This window comes from Rana temporaria, chromosome 5, assembly GCF_905171775.1.
Source record: "Rana temporaria chromosome 5, aRanTem1.1, whole genome shotgun sequence".
Taxonomy (NCBI): Eukaryota; Metazoa; Chordata; class Amphibia; order Anura; family Ranidae; genus Rana; species Rana temporaria.
In genome coordinates, this window is record NC_053493.1 from 312,024,879 (window position 1) to 312,051,716 (window position 26,838).

The window sequence follows — 26,838 nt, forward strand, 5'->3', positions numbered from 1 at the left end:
AATGGCACAGTGGCTGCGTTTGATGGCATGGCACAGTGATGATAATTGATGGAACAGTGGCTGCATTTGATGGGCATGTACTGTATACTTACAGTTGCAGGGAATGCGTCAACTGCTTGTGAATGGCAGTGACAACTTTCTAGCTGTATAGCTCCAAAAGCAAGGTTCAGACTAGAAACCAAACACTCCTGAGGTTATCCCTGGTAGTAACTTAGTTGGTGGGAGAAACTACTGCCATCTGACACTCCTGTGCTGTCACACTGACATATAAGCTTTCAAATGGCTTCCAGTTGCCATTCATATTCCACTGCCACCCTCTCCTCAGTCCCCCCCCCTCAGTCCCAGACACTTCCACAACGGTCACCGGTCCTCACCTGCTCTTACTGAAGTTGATCCGTACCGTCGGGTGACGGCGGCATCTGCGGGCGGGTGACGGCGGCATCGGCGGCATCTGCGGGCGGGTGATGGCGGCATCGGTGGGTGAAGGCGGCTGAGCTCTCCAGGCGCGTGCATGCGCCACCCGCGATCACAGACAGACAGGCCAGCTCAGGCCTGTGGCCACATGACCCGCCGTGACCCAATCACAGCCCAGCTCAGGCCTATGGCCACATGACCCACCATGACCCAATCACAGGCCAGCTCAGGCCTGTGGCCACCCAGTCTGCTGCCATCTAATGGCGGTAGAAGTAATTGCAGTAAAGCCGCCCAAGTGATGGGAACGGAGTTGCCGAGAGGGTAAAAGTAATCTGGTAGATTACTCGTTACCCTCAGGAGGCCCATCGTTACGTAACGGCGTTTATTTAAACGCCGTTACTTACAACACTGGTGAGGAATCTACAATTGTGTTCGGAATTGGTAAAATATAGCTAGCTCTCCATAAAGTTCTTCCTAAGCATGTGTATCATAGCAAAGTTGACAGGCAAATTGGTGCATTCAAAAAACATTTTGGCTACCTTGACCTTTAGCAGTATTTTCAGGATGAGCAATATAATGTAATGTCATTTTCAAGTACACTTTCATTGACAGTTACTGTGTATTCCCAAAACCTTCTGAAGGTTTGAACAAGGAATAGTAATAACTATTTTTTTTTTGTGCAGCACTTATGACAAGCTATTTTTTTTATTTGATCTGACATCTCTAAACTGACTACAGCTTTGGTTGTCAGAGTTTATATTGTTGCTATGGGTTACTGCACATTGCACATCATCTGTCTTATTAATTAAAACTGGTAATATATTAATACTGGCAGAATTTCAAATACAGTCAAATCAAACTATTTCATACTTACGATGCTTTGTTTCTGCACCTTCTGTCTGGTCTGTAATTGTATGTTATAATCTTCATCCTCTCTTTTCATACGCGTTGTGTATGATTCGGCTTCTTTCAATAGCTGTGAAGAGGTATCGTTTACATTGTTCAGCTGCAGCTCCTGTAGATTATAATTTTGCCTTAAAAGGGCAAAAAGTATATTATTAAATATATTTGAATCGTACCAGCATTTTGTATGAATGGATTATGATAATGAAACAAATGCTATTTTAATAATTCAAGCAAACAAATCTGAAACTTTTCCATACAAACATTCAGATTCATTTGGTGGACTGGAGCAATCAGTTAAACTACTGCTTTGTAACCAACTGAAGGCATATTTTTCTTTTGTGTTGGATAAAGCATTGGGGGGGGGGGTACAACCCCTGTATTTTTTTATTTTTTTATGCCATCTGTTTCCCATTAGGGAGATCTCCATTCAGTTCCTGTCCCAAACTCAGAACAGAAAGTGAGAGGAAATCCCTCCAAACTGAGGGAAAGCCCTACTGATTACAGGGTCATCACACCTAAAGTCCTCGTTTGAAGATGTCCCCTCTATTCCTGTTCTGATATAAACCCAAAATGTGGGATTCCATTTCATTTTCACTTTCAATGATAACAGTGACCAGGACAAAAAGGTAAAGAGAGTGAAGCTCCCTACCGGGAACACAGACAGTAATAAAACATACTGGCAGGTGTTCTAAACTCTCTCTACTCTATGCATTGTGTTAGTTTGACCTTGTGTTGCAAACCTGCTATTCTATCATTGAAACTAACATGATTGATTCCATATTCCTGATGTTAAGGAATACACATGGCCAAATATCAGGCGGCATCACCCACTTCAATAGAAACCGGCCGACATTTGGCCCGTGTGTTCAGCTGGCTTCCATCAAAGCGGCATGACCGAAAAAGGTATGGCGATCGGCACCCAATCAGCGCTCTCAGGCTGGGCGCCCCCATGTCAGAACACAATAGCACACCAGGGGATATCACTGTATTAACATTTTATTGTTAGTACAGCGGCTCCTCCTGTGCTCTTCAGTTTTTTTTGTCAATCAGCCTGCTGTGTTAAACCCAAAAAGAAAACACACTAGAGTGTACCAGGCCTTGTACTTTTGCTTTTTAGACTCGGCAACTATGTTTGGTGTCTGGTGTGTATGCACCGCTATTACTACCTCTCCCCACTATGCCCTTTCTCTCCCATTCTGTCCAGTACAGCCTACAAATTCCCTTTCAGCCAAAAGCATCCTCAGTCTATGTAGCCTACTTTTTCAGATTTTTTGCTAATCTTCAATAAAGACTGAAAGTAAACCTAGAATTCTCAACACAGTGTATCATTTAGTTTTTCCCTATCCCCTAACATTAAAAAAAACACCCAAGTGCAAAAAGCAGGTTTGAATGATGAGATTTGTTAGATAGTTGTATATATAATTAAAAAACATAAATGGTGAAAAAAAAATAAAGGCATGCAATACAACATCATTTGTGGTTTGAAAAAGAGCATTTGTGATCCGCTGAATGACAGCAAATAACTGGTATATTAACAGAAGTTAAAAAAAGCTTTTCTTAAATTACATTTTAAATTATTTTTGTAAAAACAAAAATCACAATTAAATGTCACTTAGTCGGCACAGAAAAGTAGAGATAACTTACTCCAGTGTTGCAATTGCTTTCTGAGTTGACTTCATGGTCTTCTGAATAACATTCCCATATAATATTAGATCTTGTGTTGATTTCTGAAATTGTAGTACACGCTCAATTGTATTCTTTAATTCTTCAGAAACCTCTGATATTTTAATCTGAAGGGAGAAAAATGTAATATTTTATACTAATGATAATATTATAGATACAAATGATATTGAAAATCAATGCAGCAAACACTGACCACCTTGTGAACTTGAGGTTCTTAATATTGTTTATCCTTACATCCTTAGAATGTCTATAATTAAAGGACAAGTAGGCTTCTCTAAAGAGTTTTTTGGGCATATAAATGCATAGGGCACAGGTTGTATACCTCCACTGGACTTACATGTAAATCCCAACAACTTTAATTAAACTAAAGCCCCGTACACATGGGCAGAATGTTGGGAGACATATGTTGGTTAAAAAAAGAACAGCCCGTGTATAGGCGAGTCTGTCCGGCAGAAGCCTACCGTTCAGCCAGCTTCTGTTGGATGCTGGAAAAACAGCATTTGATCGACTCCTGATCAGCGCTCCCGGCCAATGGCAGAGAGTGCTGATCGGAGTATTCTGGCGGGGGGGTGTCCCCTGTCAGAACACAACAGATCAGTGGGGGAGACCGCTGGACTAACCTTGCATGGTTGTGGAACAACAAGTGGGATTACTTGCTGTATACTGGTTATCGACCTCTGTGAAGCAAGATATTTTGCTCCTGGTTTCCATCTATAAAGTCGATATACTGATCCATAAGGGTGATCCCCATTTTTTGTCATTTATCACATTGGATGTCACACTTCTGTGATAGCAAATAGCAATCCATAGATTAGAAAATCTGTCTTCATACCATCTATCGGTCCTTCCTGCTTGTGCCCCTCCTTTCCCCTATCTTAAACTCCTTTAGCCCACTACACCAAGTATTCCAAAGTGAGACTTGGGCCATTTGCATTCCTGCTACGGACGGTCTGGCTGTGGGTTGGGCCTCTCCCCTCATATTTGGCTTCCCCTTTTGACCTCCAATGTCTTCTGACCGCGCTTGCTTCCATCTCCTTGGTTGACGTTGGGGTCAGTGCAGCCAATTTTCTCCCTTGTTTACTGTCTTCAATCCCATTGTTTTCGTATCCAAGACACCTGCTTCTATATATCTCTGATATCATAAACCTCTATACCACTTGCTCCTGACGAAGAGGAACAATGTTTCACCTTGAAACGCGTAGAGTTTCACCCTGTGCACAAGAGTGATGTAAACTAAGTGGCTTTTTATGATATACATTATTGAATCTGTAAACGTGTGATGCAAATTGTTCTATGTATCCATGTTTTTAGAATTTATAACATAAAACTTATATAATTTTTTTATATATTCATCGTCTATATACACAATTCTTGAAGTCATTGCCTTCTAAAGTCCCGTTAGAGGGTTCTTCTTTTGCTATTTCTAACCTTGCATGGTTAGTGCACTGTCTCCAACTGGAGCTGAAAGTTTTTTTCATGCAACCCAAAACTGAATATGAGACACACAGGCTGCCACTGATTGAGGCTAACTGTTAAAACCCAAATTCACTTTAACATAAAATTGAAAATACGCATTGCCCGCCACCTATTAAAATAGAAAACCAGCCTTTTCTGCAATACTCACCCCTTTTACAGCACTGTCCCTTAAGAATTTTCTCTCCTGACAGCTGCGACCCAGCATTATATAACCCACTTCCATTTCACCCAGGGCATCATTGCCTCCCACCCCCGAGTGTGTATGATTGTTGCCCTAGGCTTTCTGAATTCTGAACAGAACAACTCTCAGATTTTATTACATTAATGCAATTCAATGCCGAAGTATGAATGCCCACTGCTAGATAGAAGAAAAAGAGGAAGAGGAACTTCTGACATATACGTCTATTATATATAAGCAATTTATAAAGTACATATCAGTCCTAGGCCCATGATGGAGTTTACAATTTAATGTCATACTCATACATGCACCATACGGCCAGTTTAGTCACATCAACTTATAACTCTGTTATTGGGACATTTATGAACCACACGCACACTAAGGAGCCCCTCACACAGACTATTTTCCTCTTGGGATTTGAACACCAGACTGCAAGACAACACTAACCATTTGAGTGTTAATACTGTATACAAACTTATATGAGTTATTTTAATCACTTCCATACCGGGCACTTTTACCCCCTTCCTGCGCAGGCCAATTTTCATTTTTCACTGCTGTCTCACTTTGAATGACTATTGCGCATCATGCAACACTGCACCCAAACTAAATTTTTATCATTATGTTTACACAATCAAAGCTTTCTTTTGGTTATACTTTATCACTACTGGGCTGTTTATTTTTTGCTAAATAAACGAAAAAAAGACCAAATATAAATAAATAAAAATAAAACATGTTTTTCTTCTTTTCTGTTATAACATTTTGCAAATAAATAATTTTTCTTCAAAAATTTCAGCCAAAATGTAATGAAAATAACCCAAATCAGTGTATATTATTTAGTCTGCAATAAAGTTATACAGACCACAAACTATGGTATATATCTGAAAATTGATCAATCCTGATGTACTGATGGCCTATCTCATTTTTTGAGGCCTAAAAATGTCAGGACAGTACAGATATCCCACAACTGACCCTTTTATGGAATATAGACAGTCTAAGATATTTAGTAAGAAGCCTGGCAAGTTTTTTGAAGTTGTATTTTTTTTTTACTTACTGTCTCCAGTGCAGTACAGTGTCATCATATAACTTTGCCCAGAGCAATATAGTGTTGCCATAGTAACATTGTACTACTCTGGGCAAGTGACCAGCATTTTTTTTTCACTGGATTTCATTGCTATAAGCAAGCATTTTACAGAATAAAATTGATTCATTCAGGTTGTTTTGCTGTGATTAGCTGTGATTGGCCACAGCTGATCACATGGTACAGCCGGTTACAAATCGCACGTGAGGCGTGATCTGGGAGGACGTCAAATGACGTCCACCCACATCGACGAGAGTCCTGCCCAGCCGTCATTTTGCTATAGGCTGGGTGGGAAGTGGTTAACAGGGTAATTATTTTTCCCTTACTTTCTTATCAAAATGTTCAATTCACGTACCTAAATGCCGCATATGTCTGAAATGATGTAGCTATTATTTGAAGTGTAGGTCAGAGCAAAAAAAGTTTTACAATCAGTACATTTGGCCAATAAATGCACTCATCTCCATCCTTTATCCCATTAAACGAGCTAAAAGTCCAGAAAAATACCTTTCAATCTGCCTAAAAAATCCAGTGAGTTCCTAACTTCCCATAGTAAACTGACGATGCCACCCCCAGAGAAATGTGCAGGGATGTACTTATGCATTTTGTTGATTTTGCCTGGGTATAAGCTTCAACTGTTGCAAGTTTTTTGATTTTGTGAATTGATACTTTTGTTATGATAAATAGGTATTTTATTTCTACCTTGGACGGCTCATTTTTCTGCCCCCCTCATAGAATCTATCATCACCAGTCAGAAACTAGTGATAAGCAGTGAAAAAAACATCTGATCATTTTTAATATCATAATTTACTTTTACACACATTTATTGAAAAAAAAAATGTTTATTTTTTTTCCAATACATGTTTAATGTATTGGAAATTTGAATATTATCAGTTGGGATGGGTAATACATATTATAGTTTTTAAGACACAAGTAAAAATGAGCATTAGTGTTTCATCCACTGCAACCAACCAAATCGTATTTTTTTAACCCGCAATAAAAATCTGATTGCTTGCTATGGGCAATATAAACGCTTCCCTCTAGTTTTTATAAACTTGCAATATTTTTCTATATATAAGCTTATGAATTCAGGTTTTCTTCCATTATCAGTATTAGTCATGTTATGTGATTTTATATCGAAAACATGCTTAGTACAGTAATGAATTTCACAATAATACAGCTCTCTGGAATTAAATACAAAGTCTTTTATATGAGAAAAGTGCAAATGTGTTTTTTGTGTTTTTGGGGGTTTTACTGACACATTAATAGCAAGGTCTGAAGATGTTACAAATAATTCTGTCTTGCAGCTGATACAATCTTGTAACTAATAGACTGGCTGAGATTACCCATCATTTACAAGAAGGTGCCATCTGCTGAGCAAAAGTGTAATAAGCAAGCAATTTCAATTATATGTGAAATCTTTTTCTTTCTTTATTGATTTTCTCTGTCGTTTTCCTAAAGCCCCGAAGCAATCCACACTAGTTTGGCAAGTGAACAGAACAGCCGTGTCTCCAGTGACCCCAATATCAATTTTGCTTTTTATTCTACCCTCTCTTAAGGCTATGGGCCTAATAGACTACGTCAAGCAAGAGAAGGAAAACTACTATATACATCCAAGGCAACTGACTAGAAATGGCAGGCTTCTCGTGAGAGCCTAATATAATATTTTCAGAATTGACCTATGCACTTTAAACCAGGGATGGGCATCCTTCAGCACCACAGCACTTAATCAGCTATCGAACATTTCCCATGGAGCACAAGTTAGGCACTGGGAGGATGTAGATCACTAACTGTTGGCAGGAAACTTTTTACACACATATAGAACAGCTATTGTGTATTTTTATATATATGTATATTGGCCTTGTTAGTGTAATTTTATTTTTGATTTGGTATTCATATTTACATTTTTACCATATTTCACATAATGATTTTTCATGTATAAATACAAGTAACCACTAGAAGACACACCTATCTAATGTCATACAGCACAATTTCAATTTCTTCAAAATAACTGCTGTAAAGATTTCCTTTTTTTTTCTTTTAATTGTACAAAGAAATTCCACTACATTATGTCTATCAAGCATAGTTTAACCACTTCCATACCAGGTACTTACGCAGCTTCCCGCCCAAGCCAATTTTCAGCTTTCAGCACTGTCGCACTTTGAATGGCAATTGCGCGGTCATGCTACACTGTACCCAAACAAAATTGGCGTCCTTTTTTCCCCACAAATAGAGCTTTCTTTTGGTGGTATTCGATCACCTCTGCGATTTTTTTTTTTGCGCAACAACTAAAAAAAGGCTGAAAATTTGGAAAAAAAATTACGTTTTTATTTTTTTCTGTTAATTTTTTTGTAAATAAGTTTTCTCTTTCAATTACGGGCACTGATATGGCGGCACTAATGGGCACCGATGAGATGGCACTGATGGACATCGATGAGGTAGTACTGACGGGCACAGATGAGGTGGCACTGATTGGCGGCGCTGGTATGCGACACTGATGGGCACACATAGGCGGCACTGATGGGCACACATAGGCGGCACTGATGGGCACACATAGGCGGCACTGATGGGCACACATAGGCGGAACTGATGGGCACACATAGGCGGCACTGATGGGCACACATAGGCGGCACTGGGCACTCATAGGCGGCACAGATGGGCACTCATGGGCGGCACTGATGGATACTTATGGGTGGCACAGGTGGGCACTGATAGGTGGGCACTGGGCATGGATGGGCACTGTGGGGTGGCACTGATGGACACTGGGGTGGCGCTGATGGACACTGGGGTGGCGCTGATGGACACTGGGGTGGCAGCACTGATTTTTGCCAGGTTGCCAGTCAGTGCCCATTTGTGGGCACTGACTGGCATCTTTTTTTTTTTCTTTATGCTTTTTATTTTTTTATTTTTCTGTCATTTTTTTTTTTTATTTTTTTTTCTGTCATTTTTTTTTTTTGCCCACCCTGGTGCTCCAGGGTGGGCATCCCTGGTGGTCCAGTGTGGCGATCCGAGGGGGGGCTGCGCTGATAAACAATCAGCGCTAACCCCCCCTGTCAGGAGAGCCGCCGATCGGCTATCCTCTACTCGCGTCTGTCAGACGCGAGTGAGGAAGAGCCTTCGGCGGCTCTTCCTGTTTACATCGTGATCAGCCGTGGTTGGACACGGCTGATCACGTGGTAAAGAGTCTCCGCCGGAGGCTCTTTACCGAGATCGGAGATGCAGGGTGTCAGACTGACACCCCGCATCACCGATCGCCGCGATGCGCGCCCCCACGGGCGCGCGCGGCATGAAATCCTGCAGGACGTTCTAGAACGTCCTGTCAGGATTTCATAACCACTTCCCGGACGTAAATCGGCCATAGGCCGGGCGGGAAGTGGTTAAAGGGTAACTCCACTTTTGTTGAGGAAAAAAAAGCATCCCTCTCTGGGTGATCTATGCACATTACAAGGATTTTACCAAACTTTGTTGCAGATTCCTACCTTTTGTTATTCTGAAGAAATCCCTCTGTGTTTCTCTGTGTCCATGTGGAAAAGTGAGTCTATTAGGAGTGGTTTCATAATTATCAATCAGCTGCTGCATCTATAGGACACTAATGAGGAACTCAACAGGGCCTGCATCCCTTTAGGTGTGTTCATATTGGGAGTATCTCACCAAAAATGACATGTTTGCTGCAGGGGCTGCCTGAAATTTGATTTGTATCTTAGTGCAGACTTCTGGGAAAATCAGTGAGCCTATCACACAAGCAAGAAATTATGTTTATAAGGGACATTCTGTACACACTCTGTGCACATAGCAACTCCGGGTTGCCATATTGCATTTTACAGAAAATCACAAAGCTGCAGATTGTAAAGGAAATGTCATTATTTATTAATATTCAATAAATATTACGCATGTCGCAATTGTAATATATTTTTTTCTTTGTTTATAATTCCCCCCCACAAAAGTGGAGTTACCCTCTAAAAGAACATGGAAATTCACATGCAAACTAAAACCTTGGACAAATGAATACAAATTAAAGAGACATATTAACTTACTAATTCAAAGTGACAGTGCGCCCTAATATACCCCTACCTTATACTTATCTATCCATGCTCTCTCCACAACTCCCTGCTGCAGAAATGTACCCCGAGGGTAAGTTCCAGTGTAAATGGTGCTGCGCTAATTGTAAACCAACATAATAAGCAATATATCCCGTATATCAGTAAATATCAATAATTAACATATACCTAAAGCCTCGTACACACGCTCGGTTTACTCGGCAAGAACCAGCAAGAAAACTGCTGGCAGAGCTTTCTTGCCGAGTATACCGAGCGTGTGTACGTCGCTTTCAGGATTCTCGACAAGAAAACTGCCCATGTTCTCTATTTTCTCGTCGTAAGATTCTTGGCAGTTTTGCTGCCGAGAAACCCGAGAGTGTTTTCGCGCAAGCTCGAAATGACTTTGACGCATGCGCAGTAGCTTCCACGCATCGGTAGTGTGAAGCAAGATGGCGGCGACGGCATCAAATGTGACAAGCGCATGCTCGTCTTACGCGATGACGTCACTGCGTTTTTGCCGGGTTCTTTAGAAAGGTCTGTCTACTTTCACTTTAGGTAGTGGTCCAGGCATGTGATATTTAAGAAACATGTTTGATTTTCCCTGGTTGCTAAGGAGTGGGCTGACGCTGCCACGTCCTTAATGACCATGACTCATGTGCTGTCATCCGGGTTCCCTGCTGACAGCAGAATGTAAACAAAATAATTGCAGGCTTTTTAAAATTCTGAAAAAAATGGCATGGGGTTCCTCTTAAAATCCATATCAGACCCGAACAGTGTGGTCCCCCCACCCAATCCATACCAGACAAAAGCATGCAGCCCAGAAGCCTAGAAAAGGGGGGGGGGCAAGCGAGCATGCTCTCAACATGGGGGGGGTCGTTGGAGCAGGGAGACTCCCCCTGAAGCACCTTGTCCCCATACTGATGAGGAAAAGGGTCTCTTCCCACAAGGGGTCCCCCAGATCCCACCCTTCCCCCATGTTAATAAGCATGGGGTACATAGTACAGAGCAACAGAAAGAAGGACCATTGTGCAGCTATGATGGCCCCCGATGCCCTACTTTCTGAAATCTCTAGTGTGCGCTCCACATGCTAGAGGTGAGGTAGGCAGGTGTGACATCACAGTCAATAGCCTTGACCAATGCGTTTTGTCTCCACTAGACGTTGTCAGGGACAGATGTTCATTGTGCACCCTCTGCCCCCTTACATGTATGCTCTTCTTATAATTCATTGGTATACCTACTCATCCCGCCATGTGGAGTTGGGTCCTCATGCCCCTGTCTCCCCCAGGTTGTTTAATTGGATGCCCTATGATCTGCCATATTGATTGCTGTCCTGCTATTATATTGGGTTCTGAGGAAGCCAGATTTGATGAAACGTTGACCTGTTGACCATAAATCAACAGACTCTACTTCTACAGCTATTATTTTGCCGTACATGCTGTTTATGCATCGACTTCTGGCACCCTTAGGCCTCGTACACACGACCAAACATGTCTGCTGAAACTGGTCCGCTGACCAGTTTCAGCAGACATGTTCGGTCGTCTGTACGGCCGACCGGACAAATGTCCGGCGGATCGGACAGGTTTCCAGCGGACAAATGTTTCTTAGCATGCTAAGAAACATGTCCGCTGGAACCATGTCCGTCGGACATGTTCGGTCGTCTGTACAGACTCACCGGACATGTCCGATCGGCCGCCATCCCTCGCATGCGTCAAAGTGATTCCAGGGTCGCGCACGTCGCTGCGTCATCGTCGCGGCGACGGCGCGGCCACGTCACCGCGCTGTCTGTCCGGATTTCGGTTTGATGGTGTGTACAACCATCAGACTGAAATCTCCGCTCGTCTGTACGAGGACTTAGTAGGGCAAATACCTTAGACTGTGTTTATTACCTGGATCACATTGGGGCATTTTATTCTGGTACTTTAATCCATGTATTTTAATGCATACAATAAAATGTATTATGTTTTATAATTTTGTGTGGTCTCCCATATTGAGCCAATAAAGTTTGGTTCCTTCTAGGTTGGGGTTGATTTAGTCAACTTGTATTTTTATGTGTTCCACTATCTGTACCCCCTCCCCTTTTCCCTACACTAACCTGACTCCTCCATGTTTCCAGTGCTATGCCCATCTGCAGATTTGTTCTCTCTTCTCCCTGCTCTCATGAACCATGGGCTCCTGCTGCTGTCAGTCAAATCCCGTGAGGAGGGAGAGAGGGGCAGAGCCACACCACGCTGTATGAGTCTATATATGCACACAGCCTAGCAGATGAGCACACCCATGTGGCTTGCTATGGGGGAACATGCAGGAGGGAAAGAGTGAAGAGCACAAGCGGCGGACTCCAGAAAAGGAGGTAGGGGGCTGCTCTGTGCAATGCCCTTGGGCAAAGCAGGTAAGTATAACTTTGCACTGAAGACTATTCATTTATTTATTTATTTTTTAAGTATTCTCACTTTTCAGCCTTTTTTCAGAAGTGGCTACAACCTTTGCAGGATACTGTACATATTTTTATATAAAATTCAAGCACACTTGAACGATAATACACTTTAGGGCTGATTTTTTAAAACTGGAGAGTGCAAAATCTGGTGCAGCTTTCGCATGGTAGCCAATTAGCTTCGAACTTGCTTAATTAACCACTTGCCCACCAGGTAAATTCTGGCACTTCTCTCCTTCATGTGAAAATCACAATTTTTTTGCTAGAAAATTTATCAGAACCCCCAAACATTATATTTTTTTTTTTAGCAGACATCCTAGGGAATAAAATGGCAGTCATTGCAATACTTTTTGTCACACCGTATTTGCGCAGCGGTCTTACAAGCGCACTTTTTTTGGATAAAAATCACTTTTTTGAATTAAAAAATAAGACAACAATACATTTTGCCCAATTTTTTTATATATTGTGAAAGATAATGTTACGCCGAGTAAAATGATACCCAACATGTCACGCTTAAAAATTGCGCCCGCTCGTGGCATGGCGTCAAACTTTTACCCTTAAAAATCTCGATAGGCGACGTTTAAAAAATTCTACAGGTTGCATTTTTTGAGTTGCAGAGTAGGTCTAGGGCTAGAATTATTGCTCTCGCTCTAACGATCGCGGCGATACCTCACTTGTGTGGTTTGAATACCGTTTTCATATGCGGGCGCTACTCGCGTATGCGTTTACTTCTGCGCGCGAGCTCGTCGGGACGGGGCGCTTTAAAAAATTTTTTTTTGGTTTTCTTATTTATTTTTATTTAGTTTTATAATTTTTTACACTGAAAAAAATAAAATAAAAAAAATTGATCACTTTTATTCCTATTACAAGGAATGTAAACATCCCTTGTAATAGAAAAAAGCATGACAGGTCCTCTTAAATATGAGATCTGGGGTCAAAAAGACCTCAGATCTCATAATTAGACTTAAATGCAAAAAAAAAAATAAAAAAAAAAAAATGTCATTTTTTCAAATGACAAAAAAAAAAATGTTTCTTTAAGAGGCTGGGCGGGACTGACGTTTTGACGTCACTTCCGCCCAGCAGAGCTATGAGGACGGGTGAAGGAGATTTCTCCTTCAGTCCCGTCCCCGCTCAGCTGCCGGACACATCGGATCCCCTCCGCCGCTACCGACGGCTCCGGTAAGCGGCGGAGAGCGCGGGAGAGCGGCGGGAGGGGGGGGGGCCCTCTCCCGCCACCGATAACGGCGATCTCGCGCCGAATCCGCCGCGGAGACCGCCGTTATCGTGTACACCACCGCCCCCTGCAAAGATGAATATCTCGGTTGTGGCAGCAGCTGCTGCCGTTATCGAGATATTCAACTTTAAAAAGGAGGACGTCTTTTTGACATGGGGCGGTGGTCAAGAGGTTAAGCTTTGACAAAAAAATGAAGGCTGATTGGTTTCTATGCAGAGCTGCACCAGAGTTTGCACTCTCCAGTTTTAGTAAATCAACCCCTTTGACTCTACTTACACGGTTGTGATGCAGTAATGTGCTTGTTATATGTTGATGCGATACGATTCTGGATATCTGGATGGTACTCAATGCACCTTCTCAACACATGTACATTCTTTCCTTTCCATGCAGTAGAGCAGCCAATATAATGTCCAGGGTTTGGTATCCTAAAAAATGTTTTGTCTGTATCCATCCTTTACGATTACCATACATCTATAAGAGAAGCTCTTATTGCATTGGGAAAAAAAAACCCATCAGATGTGTCTTGGTACAGGCCTATTTTTAATGTTTTACTTTCCTTCCATGTGTCTAATGCCCCTTTCACACTGGGGCATTTTTCGGGCGTTATTCGAGCGTTTTTCGGGCGTTATTCGAGCGTTTTTCAAGTGTTTTTCGAGCGTTTTTCAGGCGAAGCCTCATCTGCAATCCCAATGTGAAAGCCTGAGTGCTTTCAGAGCCCTTTCACACTGCCAGCGCCCGAAAAATGCTGGTAAAGCACCGCTTAGACTCTAACGTTTTAGGGCGTTTTTGCAGTGCCTCAGTGTAAAAAGGACAAGGCGTTTTTACAGCGCTTTCAATTCATTTCAATGGAGAGGGGCGTTTTTAGAGCGTTTTTTTCCAGCGCCCAAAAGCTGCTCCAAAGATGCTGCTTTCAGGACTTTTTTTCAACGCCCCGTCAGTGCAACGCCTCAGCGTAAAAGGGCAAGGCATTTTTACAGCGCTTTCAATTTCTTTCAATGGAGAGGGGTGTTTTTGGAGCATTTTTTTAAACTTTCAAAAGCTGCTCCAAAGATGCTGTTTGCAGGACTCAGTGAAAGGGTCCATTGAGATGCATAGAGAGCGTTTTATGAGCATTTTAATAGCGCTATTTTTAACGCTAAAACGCTGTAAAAAAGCTTCAGTGTGAAAGAGGTCTTAATGTTAGAGGCAAGGGACTTCATGAACTTCATAAACCTCTTTTTCATAGAAAGAATTATTACTTTACTGCAAATGCACATCGGTTAGGTTATGTAGCCAGAGAAAAAGTGCTCTTATGGGGCTTTATACCTGAAGAACCCCTGTATATACAATGTGCTACTTCACCAAAACTCAAATATTCTATTTTATTTACAATATTGGTTTAGTGCTCAAAATTTCAATAATTTTCCTCTGCACTTGTTAGCAAGATTTCCTTATTAAAGAGTATTAAAGCTCCTACAGTGTTTACCAATATTGGTGTATTTTAATATTTTAGAAGGAGTTGTAAATTATGCAAAATACGCAAAAATTTACATTATATTCAGATATAATTTGTGCCAAATGTGATGACCGAGATTTCTTGAAAATCAATATGTTGCTTGTCAATGATCTAATCATTTGTGTTGCAGAATCTTCTTGGTATATAAAAAACCAAAAAATAAGTCTGCCCCTTTACCTGTGTATTGTTTAATTGTTGCTCCAGTGTTCTTTTTTGGTACCCTAATTGCTGTCTGGTCGTACTGAACTTCTCATCACATTGCTCCTTCTTCTGGCGAATACTACTAAGCTCCTAAAGAAAACAAATGCATAAAATAATTATTAGTGAATGATGTATGTGTCTACAATGCAACTTAACTCCGTGTAGTGAGTACAAGAGCCAGCTAGACCAGATTGAGCTAAATTATAAAAATAGAGCACATTTTTAAAAACCTGTACTAGAAAGCTGACTTCTGGAGCACAAGCTCAGCAAGTTAGAATACATGTACTGTATTACACCTACCAATACCACATTTGTTGAATGGAATCTTCACTCACTTCCAGAGTTATGGTTGCCACTAGGATATTCATCATCTAATACTTTTAGATGTGTCAGATGCCTACATCTTCAAACTGCAATTCTTTCTCGGGCAGAACTTGATCCTTCCCATGCTTCTAAAAGCTAACAAGTCCATGTTGTGAAAGGTTTACTATTGTACCTGGAAAGCATAGTTTGCCTGGTGCAAGATGAGAAAATGTCACCCCAGGTATGTGCAAGGTCTAGAATTAGACCCCAAAACTCCAAGCAATGTGTTGGTTCCAGCACTAACTTCCAAAGCTTCAGGATCTAACTAAACGTTCACAGTATGGACAGTCAAGCAGACATTATGAGGTGTATTTACTAAAATTGGAGATTGCAAAATATGGTGCAGCTCTGCATAGAACTCAATCATCTTCCTGTTTTTTTTGTCCAAGATTAATTGAACAAACTGAAGTTAGAAGTTGATTGGCTACCATGCATAGCTGCGTCAGATTCCGGGTGCTCCAGTTTTAGTAAATCCCCCCCCCCTGTGTGTCTTTACCCACTCTTCTCTTAGCAGGAAGTTGTCCAGATATCCTACAAGCTGTATGCCCTTTAAGTGTAAAAAGGCCAGTACCATAGCTTGAACCTTGGGGAACCCAAGGTGCACAAAAAAAAGACTAAATTGAAGGACTATAAATTGAGTGTTGTGTGCCCACAGCAAATCATGGGTAGCGCTAGTAGGTTGTAAAATTGGGGATATGTAAAGGGAAGCTATGAGGAGCCTGCTGGATTCCATGTAAATGTTTTGCACGCAAATGCAAACAATGACCTCTGTGAGATCCAGTATGGGGGGAATGCTCCTTTGCCTCAGGAAATGTTGAGGAGGTAGTAGAGTACAAACTTTGAATTACTGCAATGACTTCTTGAACTAGGAGGTCTGAACAGGGCAACATTGGGATCTGTTTTTGTAGAAAGGTTGGAAGATTTAACTTGATGCAGGTAGAATCAGTGATTGAAATGCTAACTTGTAGCTCTCAGATAACACATCTTTTACTCAGGCATTAGAGATGTTGTCAGTCCAGATGTCTGCAAAGGGTAATAGATGTCCCCTACTTTGGAAAGGGGGATCACCTCACTGCAAAGAGGACTTATCTCAGTAGGCAAATTTCCGATTTACTTTATGTGAGAGAACATCTTTCCAATGTGAGGGAAATCCCCTTTTACACAGTTGTCATTAAAACAAGTGTCCTTGTTGAAAAATGTCCTCTCCATTTCTATTTTAGTAGCAACTTGAAATTTTGGATATACACTTAGTTTCATTCCCAGGGACATAGGTGATCAGTGTATCTAGAAATGGATTTTCCCTAACACACTGCAATTAAAACCAGACTGTGTTTCTTATCAGGACTATATCCAAATTTAAAAAAAAGTCTTGTCTTTAGTTATACTTTACTCAGGGGTGCCCAAACTTTTGAAGAGCAAGGGCCACATAAACGACTTTATAACTGGTCGGGGGCCACAATGAGCAGAGCGGGCAGATGACAGGTCCATGTTTCCTCTGCATATGCAGAGATCGGTTGGAGGTATGTCGGTGTAAATGGACACAAGTCCATTTATTTACATCTGCCACTACATAGAGGTGAAGGGAGGGTCCGATTGGGTCTGACTCATCACGTGAAAGGGGCTTCTTGCACACTGATGAGCTGCGGTTTACCCACACTGCGGGTGCAGCACAGTACACTGTGGCTTTCCTGCAGGTTAGCTGCACTTTGCCATAGACTTCTATTATTTCCTGCAGGTGTGGTTCACTTTCAGAAAATGCACCAAACCCGCAGGTAATAACAGAAGTCTATGGCTCAGTGCAGGTAACCTACAAGTTCACTGCGCTGCACCTGCAGATCAGTTTCAAAGCAGCCCAGTACCCAGTAACTACTGCAGAACTGATATGCCCATACATACACTGTGATTTTAGTACTAAGCTTACCTTCACCTTCACAGTCTTCCATTCAGGTATCACCAGCTGTTGCTGTCCCAGGCAGAGTGCATTTGGTATCACTCCGCCTGTGACAAAAAGCCAGTGCTATACAGGAAGCAACGGCTTATGTAGCTCTGCTCCGCAGCCGCATACTACATCGCTAGCTTCATTCACAACACTGATGCTCTGGGATATAGGGTCGGAAACCTGCAATCTGGGCTTGCTAACCCGCCATCCCAGAGCAGGAGGTCGAGGGCCATATCAGAGTGCTCCACGGGCCACATTTGGCCCCCGGTCCACTGGTTGAGCACCCCCACTTTACATTATTTATTGTGGTCTTTGTCCCAATTTTGGTGAATGCCTTCACTTCCTGTACAGACAGGAAGTGATTTAAACTCTTCCCAGTGAGGACAGACTGCAGCCATTGGCTCCTGCTGCTATTATTCAAATCCTGTGGCGAGGGAGCAGGGGGAAGAGCAGAACATCACTGTATCTATAGATGCAGACAGGGTGGCTTGGGATAGACAAGGGAACAGGGTGGCTTGGGATAGAGCCTGATTGAGTGCCCCTCTAGGAAGTGGCTTCCTAGGGGAGCCCTTGCAGAAAAGAAGAAGCCTAGAGCACCAGCAGAGTATTCCAGAAGAGGAGGATCTACGCTGCTCTGTGCAAAACAATTGCGCTGAGCAGGTAATTATAACATGTTTATTATAAAAAATAAAAAATAAATCAAGGTTTACAATCACTTTAAGGTAAGCTGGAAAGCATATGTAACAGAAGAGATTATTTTCTTAATAATTTCGCTGAGTGCATGTCTATAGGCTATTTGAATATGACAATGGTAAGGAAACTTACTAGTTCACATTTGGTTCTGGAGTGGTGCAAAGCAAATATTTTAATATTTAAAATGTTTCAAAAAAGTGGTTGGGAAAGAAAATCATTTTTAAATCTAAACATTTCACCTTTCATATTTTGATTGTCACTATCTATACAACTGCCTTTAACAAGAAGAATATTTGCTAATTTGAAAACAAAGTAGAAATAAGATTCAAAGCTAAAGACAGAGATCTATTTCTCAATCCCCACCCCTTTACTCTACAAGACTAATGATGTGATCTTTGTCACTTTTTACTTCTATATTTTACTGGGGGGAAGAGCCTACAACATTACTCACTGACACCACCATTATCCAAAGGCTACAAAGTAAAACTAAATTGCGTCCACTAATGTTTTATGTTTGTCTGATTACATGACTGTGAAATAAAAATATCTTGCTTGCGATATGCTTGGTAGAAACACTGATCTATACCCATGGTTACAAATCGTTACAAATGGTTGATCTATACGAATGGTTAAAAAAAAGGTATCAAAATTAACAAAATGCAACAACAACAAAAAAAATGATAAAAGTAGCAGACTTAATTAATCACTTGCTCTTTTACTGCCATTGCACTTTATTTTTTCTTGTATCTTTACCAAAGCAGTGAAGTTCAACTAGGATACAATTGGGGATGATTTACTAAAGGTCTGCCAGACCAGAAAATCTGTACTTGCTTTCACTTCAGTCACTTGTTTTGTGTCTGCAAAATGATACCCTTTAACACACTGCAAGATACTATCCTCATTCTAGTGGCAGTGCTAATGCTTTGTTAGCAGATGGGAAGCTCTCTGCCCTTCATCACCACCCTGTTAAATGCATCTGCACTGAAATATGACTTGTTCATGGAGCAATGTTAGAGAAACGCTGTCAAAAGAACTCAACACAAATTTGAACTGTCAGGCCCCGTACACACGGCCGAGAAACTCGACGATCAAAACACATCGTTTTGCTCGTCGAGTTCCTTGTGAAGCCGCCGAGGATCTCGGCGAGCCAAGTTTCCCCGTTGACTAACGAGGAAATAGAGAACATGCTCTCTATTTGGCCCGACGAGATCCTCGTCGCTTTCCTCGGCCGAAAGTGTACACATGACCGGGTTTCTCGGCAGAATACAGCTTCGATCGAGTTTCTGGCTGAATTCTGCCGAGAAACTCGGTCGTGTGTACGGGGCCTGAGATGAGGCCACAAAGTGCGCATCTAATGTCAACTGTAATCTGATTGGAAGTTTCAAACCAGCACAGGGAACTCAACTTCCAGTGTGCCAGGTAAAAGTTCAGCTTTTAACTAAGGTACACAAAATTACTATGACAGATCCGCACCAAAGTTAAGTTAGTTTTAGGGATTAGGTTAGAGTTTGAGCAAGAGTCAAGGGTTTGGGGTTAAAGCTTTTGTTTAACCATCTAAGCCCTCATACTTTTATACCTCTTATGGGCCAAGCAATTTTGAAATTTCCACTCTGGGCCTGTGTCAGGTATGTACTCACCAAGGCCGAGATGTCGAGAGTGGTTCACCCTTGCGACTTGGTGCACTCCGTCCCCTGGAGGTGAGACAGAGGGAAGATGGCGCGAAGAGGCACTGGCTACCAGCAGGGAAGGTGGATCTTGGTAGTGCTGAGCCGTAAGAGCCAGGCAGAAGGGAGGTCAGCAAGAGCAGGCCGAGGGTCCTGCACAAGCAACAGGAAGTCAGTTCAATAAGTCCAGACAACAGGCCAGGGGCAGAAGAAGGTAGCAGATCCAAGGTTCAGGCAGAAGGTCAGGGGCTGGAGACAAGTAACAGATCCCAGGTACAGGCAGAAGGTCAGGGGCTGGAGACAAGTAGCAAATCCGAGAAACAAGCCAGGGGTTAGGTCCACGAGAGGAGAGCCGATCCGGGTCACAAGAAAGGTTCAGGTACAGGTAGACAGGAAGTCAGGTATAACAGGAAGCTGACAACAAACCAGCAACCTGTAATGGTGTCTGAGCTGTCTTATATAGGCCCGCCAGGATTCCGATTGGCGTGGTCGTGCGCATGCGTGCGCCGGTCTACCGGACCGCGCATGCGCCGATCTACCAACCTGCGCACGCATATGCGCCGAATCGCTGTTCCACCACGCATGTGCGCAGGACGGAGGCTGGCGTTGGCAAGATTTTTTCTCTAACAGTCTGTTTGTTAGGCAAGAATGTTATCATTACCTAACAATAAAAACCAATAAAAGCATACCAAAACAATACATACATTGGTATTTGAGGAATAAGCTAGGCTCTCTTTTGGCAATATTGCCTTCTAAAAATGTTTTTTGCAATCAAAGACAAAAAGATTTACCATGGTCCAGATAGTGGATGATGAGCACGACTGTCAGTGTCGGTAGACAGCTCACGATGAGGACGTGATGTGGCGTGAGTGAGGTGGGAGGTACCGGACGGCTCCATGGCGGCAGGAGACACACGCCGCTCTGAGGCCCCGTCAGCTCCACTCGTGGCCCCGCAGACTACAGCGTGAGAGGCCGGACTCTGCGAGGAACGAGCGGGTATCCCATCCCCGCCCGGGACCAGACATACTCAGGGGTCTCTACCTGAAGAGCGCCGGCGGACGAGTCCCTGCTGGACACGCTGCGCCGGAGAAACCAAAGCTGCTGCGCACTCAGCGCTGGATGAAAGGAAGCCGACTAGCAACCTGAGCATGCCTTAGGGGTTCTCAGAAGCCCATAAGCCCACCGGAGACACGCAGCCGGGCAGCGGTCCAGGAGGATAACCAAAGGGTCTGGTGAGGCGCTCAGTAGAGCCGAGTCTGATCGGGTCCCCCCCCCGTGACCCCCCCCCGTTTGTTATGACATTGCCCTCCAGAAGTACGTACACTTATACCCCATAAGGTGCCCTCTGATGTAAAAAATTGGACAAAAACTAGATGCTAGTCCTCTACTGGGTTTGTTATCCGTGACAGCTGCAATTGAAGGGAATATGAATATAAAATGTAACTGAACATATAACTCATACTGGTATAGGATGAAGTAATAGAGGGAATATCTGAGGGGTATGATATCTGGACTAATTTAGTTCTCCACCTGTTGCAATATCTCTACACTGCTTGCTGTTTATGATTTATTTAAGAGTCTGGCTCCCTGTCCTTACTGAATAGAACTTTATGGAACTGCTCCGATTGGCTCAGGCTGGTCTGTGGAGTTAAATAGGAGGACAATTTAAAGGGTGATATAATTTCTGATCTCTCCTCTTGTGAGTTGCCTAATTGCTCTTCATATAGTTGAAATAACGACAATTCCGATGGCCTGGGCTTTGAAGAATTAGCGCTCTGAGGGAAAATTCATACTGGTGAAGGGTGGTCATAAATATATTATTTTTCTAGATATTACCGGTATAAGACGCACACGTGATTATGAGAAGCTGGAAAATCCCAGTTTTGATGAATGGGGGACAGTGAATAGATTATCAAGACCCTTTCTGACACAAAGCATCTCCCTCATTTTCTGGAACAATTAGGACGAATTGGGTTGCTGCAACACAGGAGATAACTCTGTAAAGACACTGTAGGTATTCCCCTTATAAGAAGAGAATCCGGTAGCCCCAGTAATCCTGCTTGAAGCAGTAAACGCCCTCTTTTCTGTTGCTCTGCCCCTGGCCCTTTCCCTTCAGTTCGGGCCCCCTGCTTTCCTTTGGCCCTCTCCTTATTAAAATATCTACTTTCTCAGGGTTTGAGTAGTAGTTAAGGGAAGGCAGGAGCATACACCGGTGAAGGAGATTGTGGGCCGATAAGGGTTCTAATTATATTAAAAAAAAAAAAAAAAAAAAAAAAACATTTCCAAACTGGGGAAGAGAATTAGACCCTCCAACAAAATGGATAGATCGACGAGGGGTGGCACTACAAAACCAACTAAGAATAAAACGGGGAATAGCTCCATACAGCAATATATGACTCAAGAAGGGAGCCTCAAAAGCCCAGGACTCGCAAAAAAAACTGAAAAGAAGAAGATCGATACAAAAAAAGGTGTAGGAGCAGGTAGTGCGGAGAGCTCTATAGGTGAAACGACACTAGAAAGCGAGCAAGGGCAAAATAATGCAGAGGAGCTAGCCCAAGATACACAGCCCCCTACAAAGGCAGAGATGAACGCAATGCTGTTGAGGATGGAAAATGTCATGGAAAATATCATAAGGACAGAAATTAACAAGGTAAGAATAGACCTTGGAGGACTCCGTGAAAGAGTGGTAGAGACGGAAAAGAGAATAGAGGAGCAGGATCAGGAAATAAACTCCTTGAAAGAGCAAGTAAAGGCTTTGACTGAAAATCAGAGACTGGCGGCATATAGGATCGAGGACCAGGAGAATCGCAACAGGCGACAGAACCTTAGAATCAGGGGGTTGATAGAACAAAAGGATGAAGACCTTAGAAGCATTATGAATACAATTTTTAACCCTCTGCTAGAGAGATCAGTAGAATCTAAGCCCCTTAAGATAGAGAGAGTGCATCGAGTGGGGAACCCCCAACAGATGGAAAAATACGGCCCAAGGGATGTGGTCGTGAGATTCAGGAATTACGTCGATAAGGCAGAAATATGGAGCAGGCTTAGGGGAAAACCACCCCTGAGATATAGAGACACAGACTTACAAATATTTTCCGATCTGGCGAAAGAAACACTGGCAAGGAGGAGATGCTTGAAACCCCTCTTAGAACTGATGCGGGCACAAAATATTAAGTACCAATGGGGATTCCCGGCGTGCCTCATAGGTATAAAGGGGGGTAAAACAGCACGACTTAGGTACCCGGAGGAACTGAACGTATTTTGCCTTAAAATGGAAATAACAATTCCTGAACTCCCTGATTGGGTCGATTAGATTGGCTCTGTCTAGCATGGAACTTTAAGAAGCGGGACGGTGAGGTGGGGGGAGGGGGTGGGGAGGGGGGGCCAAGGAGGAGCCCCGAATACCACCACGAAAGAGGAGCCAAGGATGAAGGCGAGGAGTCTTCTACCAGCGGCTCCCAGGCCAAGAGTGGGCCAGGGTGGGGGAGGGAGGGGGGGCTGGGGCGAGGGGGAGGGGGGGAAGGGGGGGAGGGAAATGGGGGGTGGGGGAAGGGAGGGTAATGGGAGGGGGACCATCTGAACGACTCCACAAGAATTCTTCTCAAACTCAAAAAAAAAAAAAAAAAGAGAGATAAATGACAGATATTAAGTTCTTATCATATAATGTAAAAGGATTAAACTCTCATATTAAGAGACATAAAATTCTTGCCGAACTTACGCAGTATAAAGCAGACATCGTCTACCTACAAGAGACCCACATTACCTTAGAGTCTAATATAAAGATATATTCATCTGATTATCCCGTCTGGTATTATGGAGACACAGTAACATCGAGATCTCGGGGGGTTGCCATAGGATTTGCAAGAGGAGTTAGATACACACTGGTGGACAGATTGAATGATCTGGAGGGGAGGTTCTTGTTTTTAAAAATAAAACTAGGGGAGCAGGACTACACTCTGGCAAACGTATATGCACCCAATGTGAATTCGGCTAAATATATTAGTAAAATACTCAGAAAATTAAAAGATTTTGAAGAGGGACATGTGGTGTTGATGGGGGACTTTAACCTTTGCATGTGCCCGGGCCTCGATAGTACGTCCCATGTTCAGGGGAATAATGGTGAGCATCTTAAGCTACTGAAAAAACAAATGATACAAAACCAAATGGTGGATGTCTGGAGAATTTTCAACCCCAAGACAAGAGACTATACGTTTTTTTCCCCTGTGCATGGGACGTACTCGAGGATCGACTACATCCTCGTAGACCACAGACTTTTGGAGAGGGTGGTCGAAGCAAGATGTGAGATCATAACGCTTTCAGACCACGCCCCTATAACCATGAAAATAAGTACATCCATACAAAAATGCATCCCTCCTGAGTGGAGATTGGATGAAAGTCTGCTGAGGGACGAGGATGTGGTCGAGAGAGTACAGAAAGAATTGGAATGGTATTTCCAGGAGAATGACAAGGAGGGAATCACAGGAGCAACCCTGTGGGACGCCCACAAAGCGTATATAAGAGGGATTTTTATTGCTGAAGGGGCAAAGAAAAATAAAGCAAGAATGAGTAAACTAAAAACATTAAAAGAGGAGATATATAGGCTGGAACAGGAACATAAATTACAGGGCCAAAAGAGGGAAACACTCCGTAAGTTAACTTTAACAAGGGATGAATATAAAGCCCTTGCCGGGCAAGAAACCAAGAATTTCATAGACAGGGTAGAGAGTGAAAGTTATGTCTGGGGAAATAAACCTAGTAAAAACCTGGCCAGAATGGTAAGAAAAAAGAAAACCAGGAACTTTATCGAAAAAATCAGGAATGGGGATGGAGACTTAGTATACGCAACGAATAAAATAGCAGAATCTTTTAGAAGCTATTACGAAAAACTATACAATGTCCAACAGAAGATCAGGGACCCTGCCGAAAAAAAGGATAAGATCAGGGAAGTTTTACGGCAAACTAATCTACCGAAGATAGAAGAGTATGAGGTAGAAAGAATGGAGGAAAGTATTACTGAACAGGAGATAAGTGAGGTCTTAAAAAACACTCCCAAAGGGAAAAGCCCGGGACCAGACGGCTTCACGTCGGCCTACATACAAAGGTTTAGTACTATCTTAGTCCCTAGACTATGTCAATATTTCAATGGGTTGGGGCGAGACTATGAGATGAGCAGAGAGGCATTAACAGCTACGATCACTGTCATTAAAAAAGAGGGAAAGGACAATACGAATTGCTCAGGTTTCCGACCTATCTCACTCCTGAATGCAGATACCAAACTGTATGCAAAAATTTTGGCCGAACGAATGAAGGGGGTGATGACTGCCATTGTTCACCCAGATCAGGTTGGTTTCATACCTGGGAGAGAGGGAAAGGACAATGGGGTTAGGGCACGCCTTCTCATGGAGCAGATCAAAGAAAGAGGGACCCCCGGTCTATTCCTGTCAGTAGACGCTGAGAAAGCGTTTGACAGGGTAGACTGGGGGTTCCTGATACAAACTCTAGAATGTATAGGAATTGGCCCAAGGATGATCAAATGGATCAAAACGCTCTATTTCCACCCATGTGCCAGGATCAAGATCAATGGATCTTTATCCGCACCCTTTGAGATGAGAAATGGAACCAGGCAGGGCTGTCCCCTGTCCCCTCTTCTTTTTGTCTTATCATTGGAACCCCTGCTGGCAATGGTTCGACAAAATCCAGAAATATACGGAATGGAGGTTGGAGAAGATGAGCACAAATTATCTGCTTTCGCAGATGACATTCTTTTCTATATAAGTAGCCCAAGAGTCACTCTCCCGAAGTTAATAGCCACCTTAAAACAATATGGTGAGGTGTCAAACTTCAAAATGAACACAGAAAAGACGGAGATCCTAAATATCAACATTCTTAAAGAAGAAGAACAATATCTGCGGAAGAAATATAATTTTAAATGGCAAAAAGAAATAAAATACCTGGGAATAAAACTGGCAAATACCATCAAGAAAATACATAGAATAAATTTTATCCCTCTGCTCAACGAAATAAAAAGTGAAATTAAAAACATATATAATAGACCAATTTCGTGGTTCGGGAGGATAAATGTAGTAAAAATGGTTCTTATTCCAAAAATCCTATACAAGTTTCAAATGGTCCCAATACACTTACCACCGTCATACATTAAAATAATTAACTCCCTCATAATGAACTATATTTGGAATAATAAAAAACACAGGGTGTCTGCTCAAATCCTAAAACGGGCCAAGAAAAAGGGAGGCTTAGCGGTACCCGACATCAGATTGTATTATAATGCTTCGGTTCTCTCACGGGTTATAGAATGGGCTAAAGAATCCCAGGACAAAAGATGGATAAATATTGAATGCACATTAGCGAGGGCACAGTTAGGGAGATTAATTTGGAACCCACCACAACACAGATCCTTAAACACCTCAACACACACAATTACTCATAATGCATGGAGGATCTGGGATAGACTTCACAAACAATTAAAAACAGAATTCAACTCACCCTTTATTGATTTAAAAGAAAATGAATATTTCACCCCAGGGACAAAAGAAGTAGGGGGGAATTGGATCACAAATAGAACACAGTTAAAAGATATAACACTAGATGGCAAAATTAGGACACTTCACGATATTAAATATAGGACTGGAATTAGGGCGCTCGACGAGTGGAGATACTTGCAGTTAGTGTCATTCGTCAAGCGCCTACCACATCCTTTGAGGTCACAAGAGGATTACACCTTATTGGAACAATTGTGTAGCATCGAAAGCTCAAAGGGAAATATATCTAAAATCTATAATTACTTGCTGAGAACGGAAGAGTCGGACACGCTTAAATACATCCAAAATTGGGAAACAGACTTAGGGGTCCCAAGGGGGAAAACGACCATAGGAAGAATCCTGAAAATGACTCACACCTCGGCAGTAGATGTAAGAACTGCCGAGATGAACTTCAAATGTTTGACGAGGTGGTACGCCACCCCAGACAAAATGGCAAAGTTCAGAGGGGGAGAGTCAGAGAAATGCTGGAGAGGTTGTGAGTCAAGAGGAACA

At 42.5% G+C, this 26,838-nt stretch overlaps 1 protein-coding gene across 1 annotated transcript in view; it reads right to left on the reverse strand.

The window, feature by feature from the left end:
- Positions 1–26,838, reverse strand: part of CCDC178 (coiled-coil domain containing 178) — a 384,864-nt gene that overhangs the window by 244,707 nt on the left and 113,319 nt on the right. Inside the window, exons 15-17 of the mRNA XM_040354128.1 lie at positions 15,104–15,217; positions 2,965–3,110; positions 1,289–1,448 (exon numbers count right to left, since the gene is read on the reverse strand). Of these exons, the coding sequence (XP_040210062.1) occupies positions 1,289–1,448; positions 2,965–3,110; positions 15,104–15,217 (420 nt within the window). The remainder of the gene's footprint in view (positions 1–1,288; positions 1,449–2,964; positions 3,111–15,103; positions 15,218–26,838) is intronic.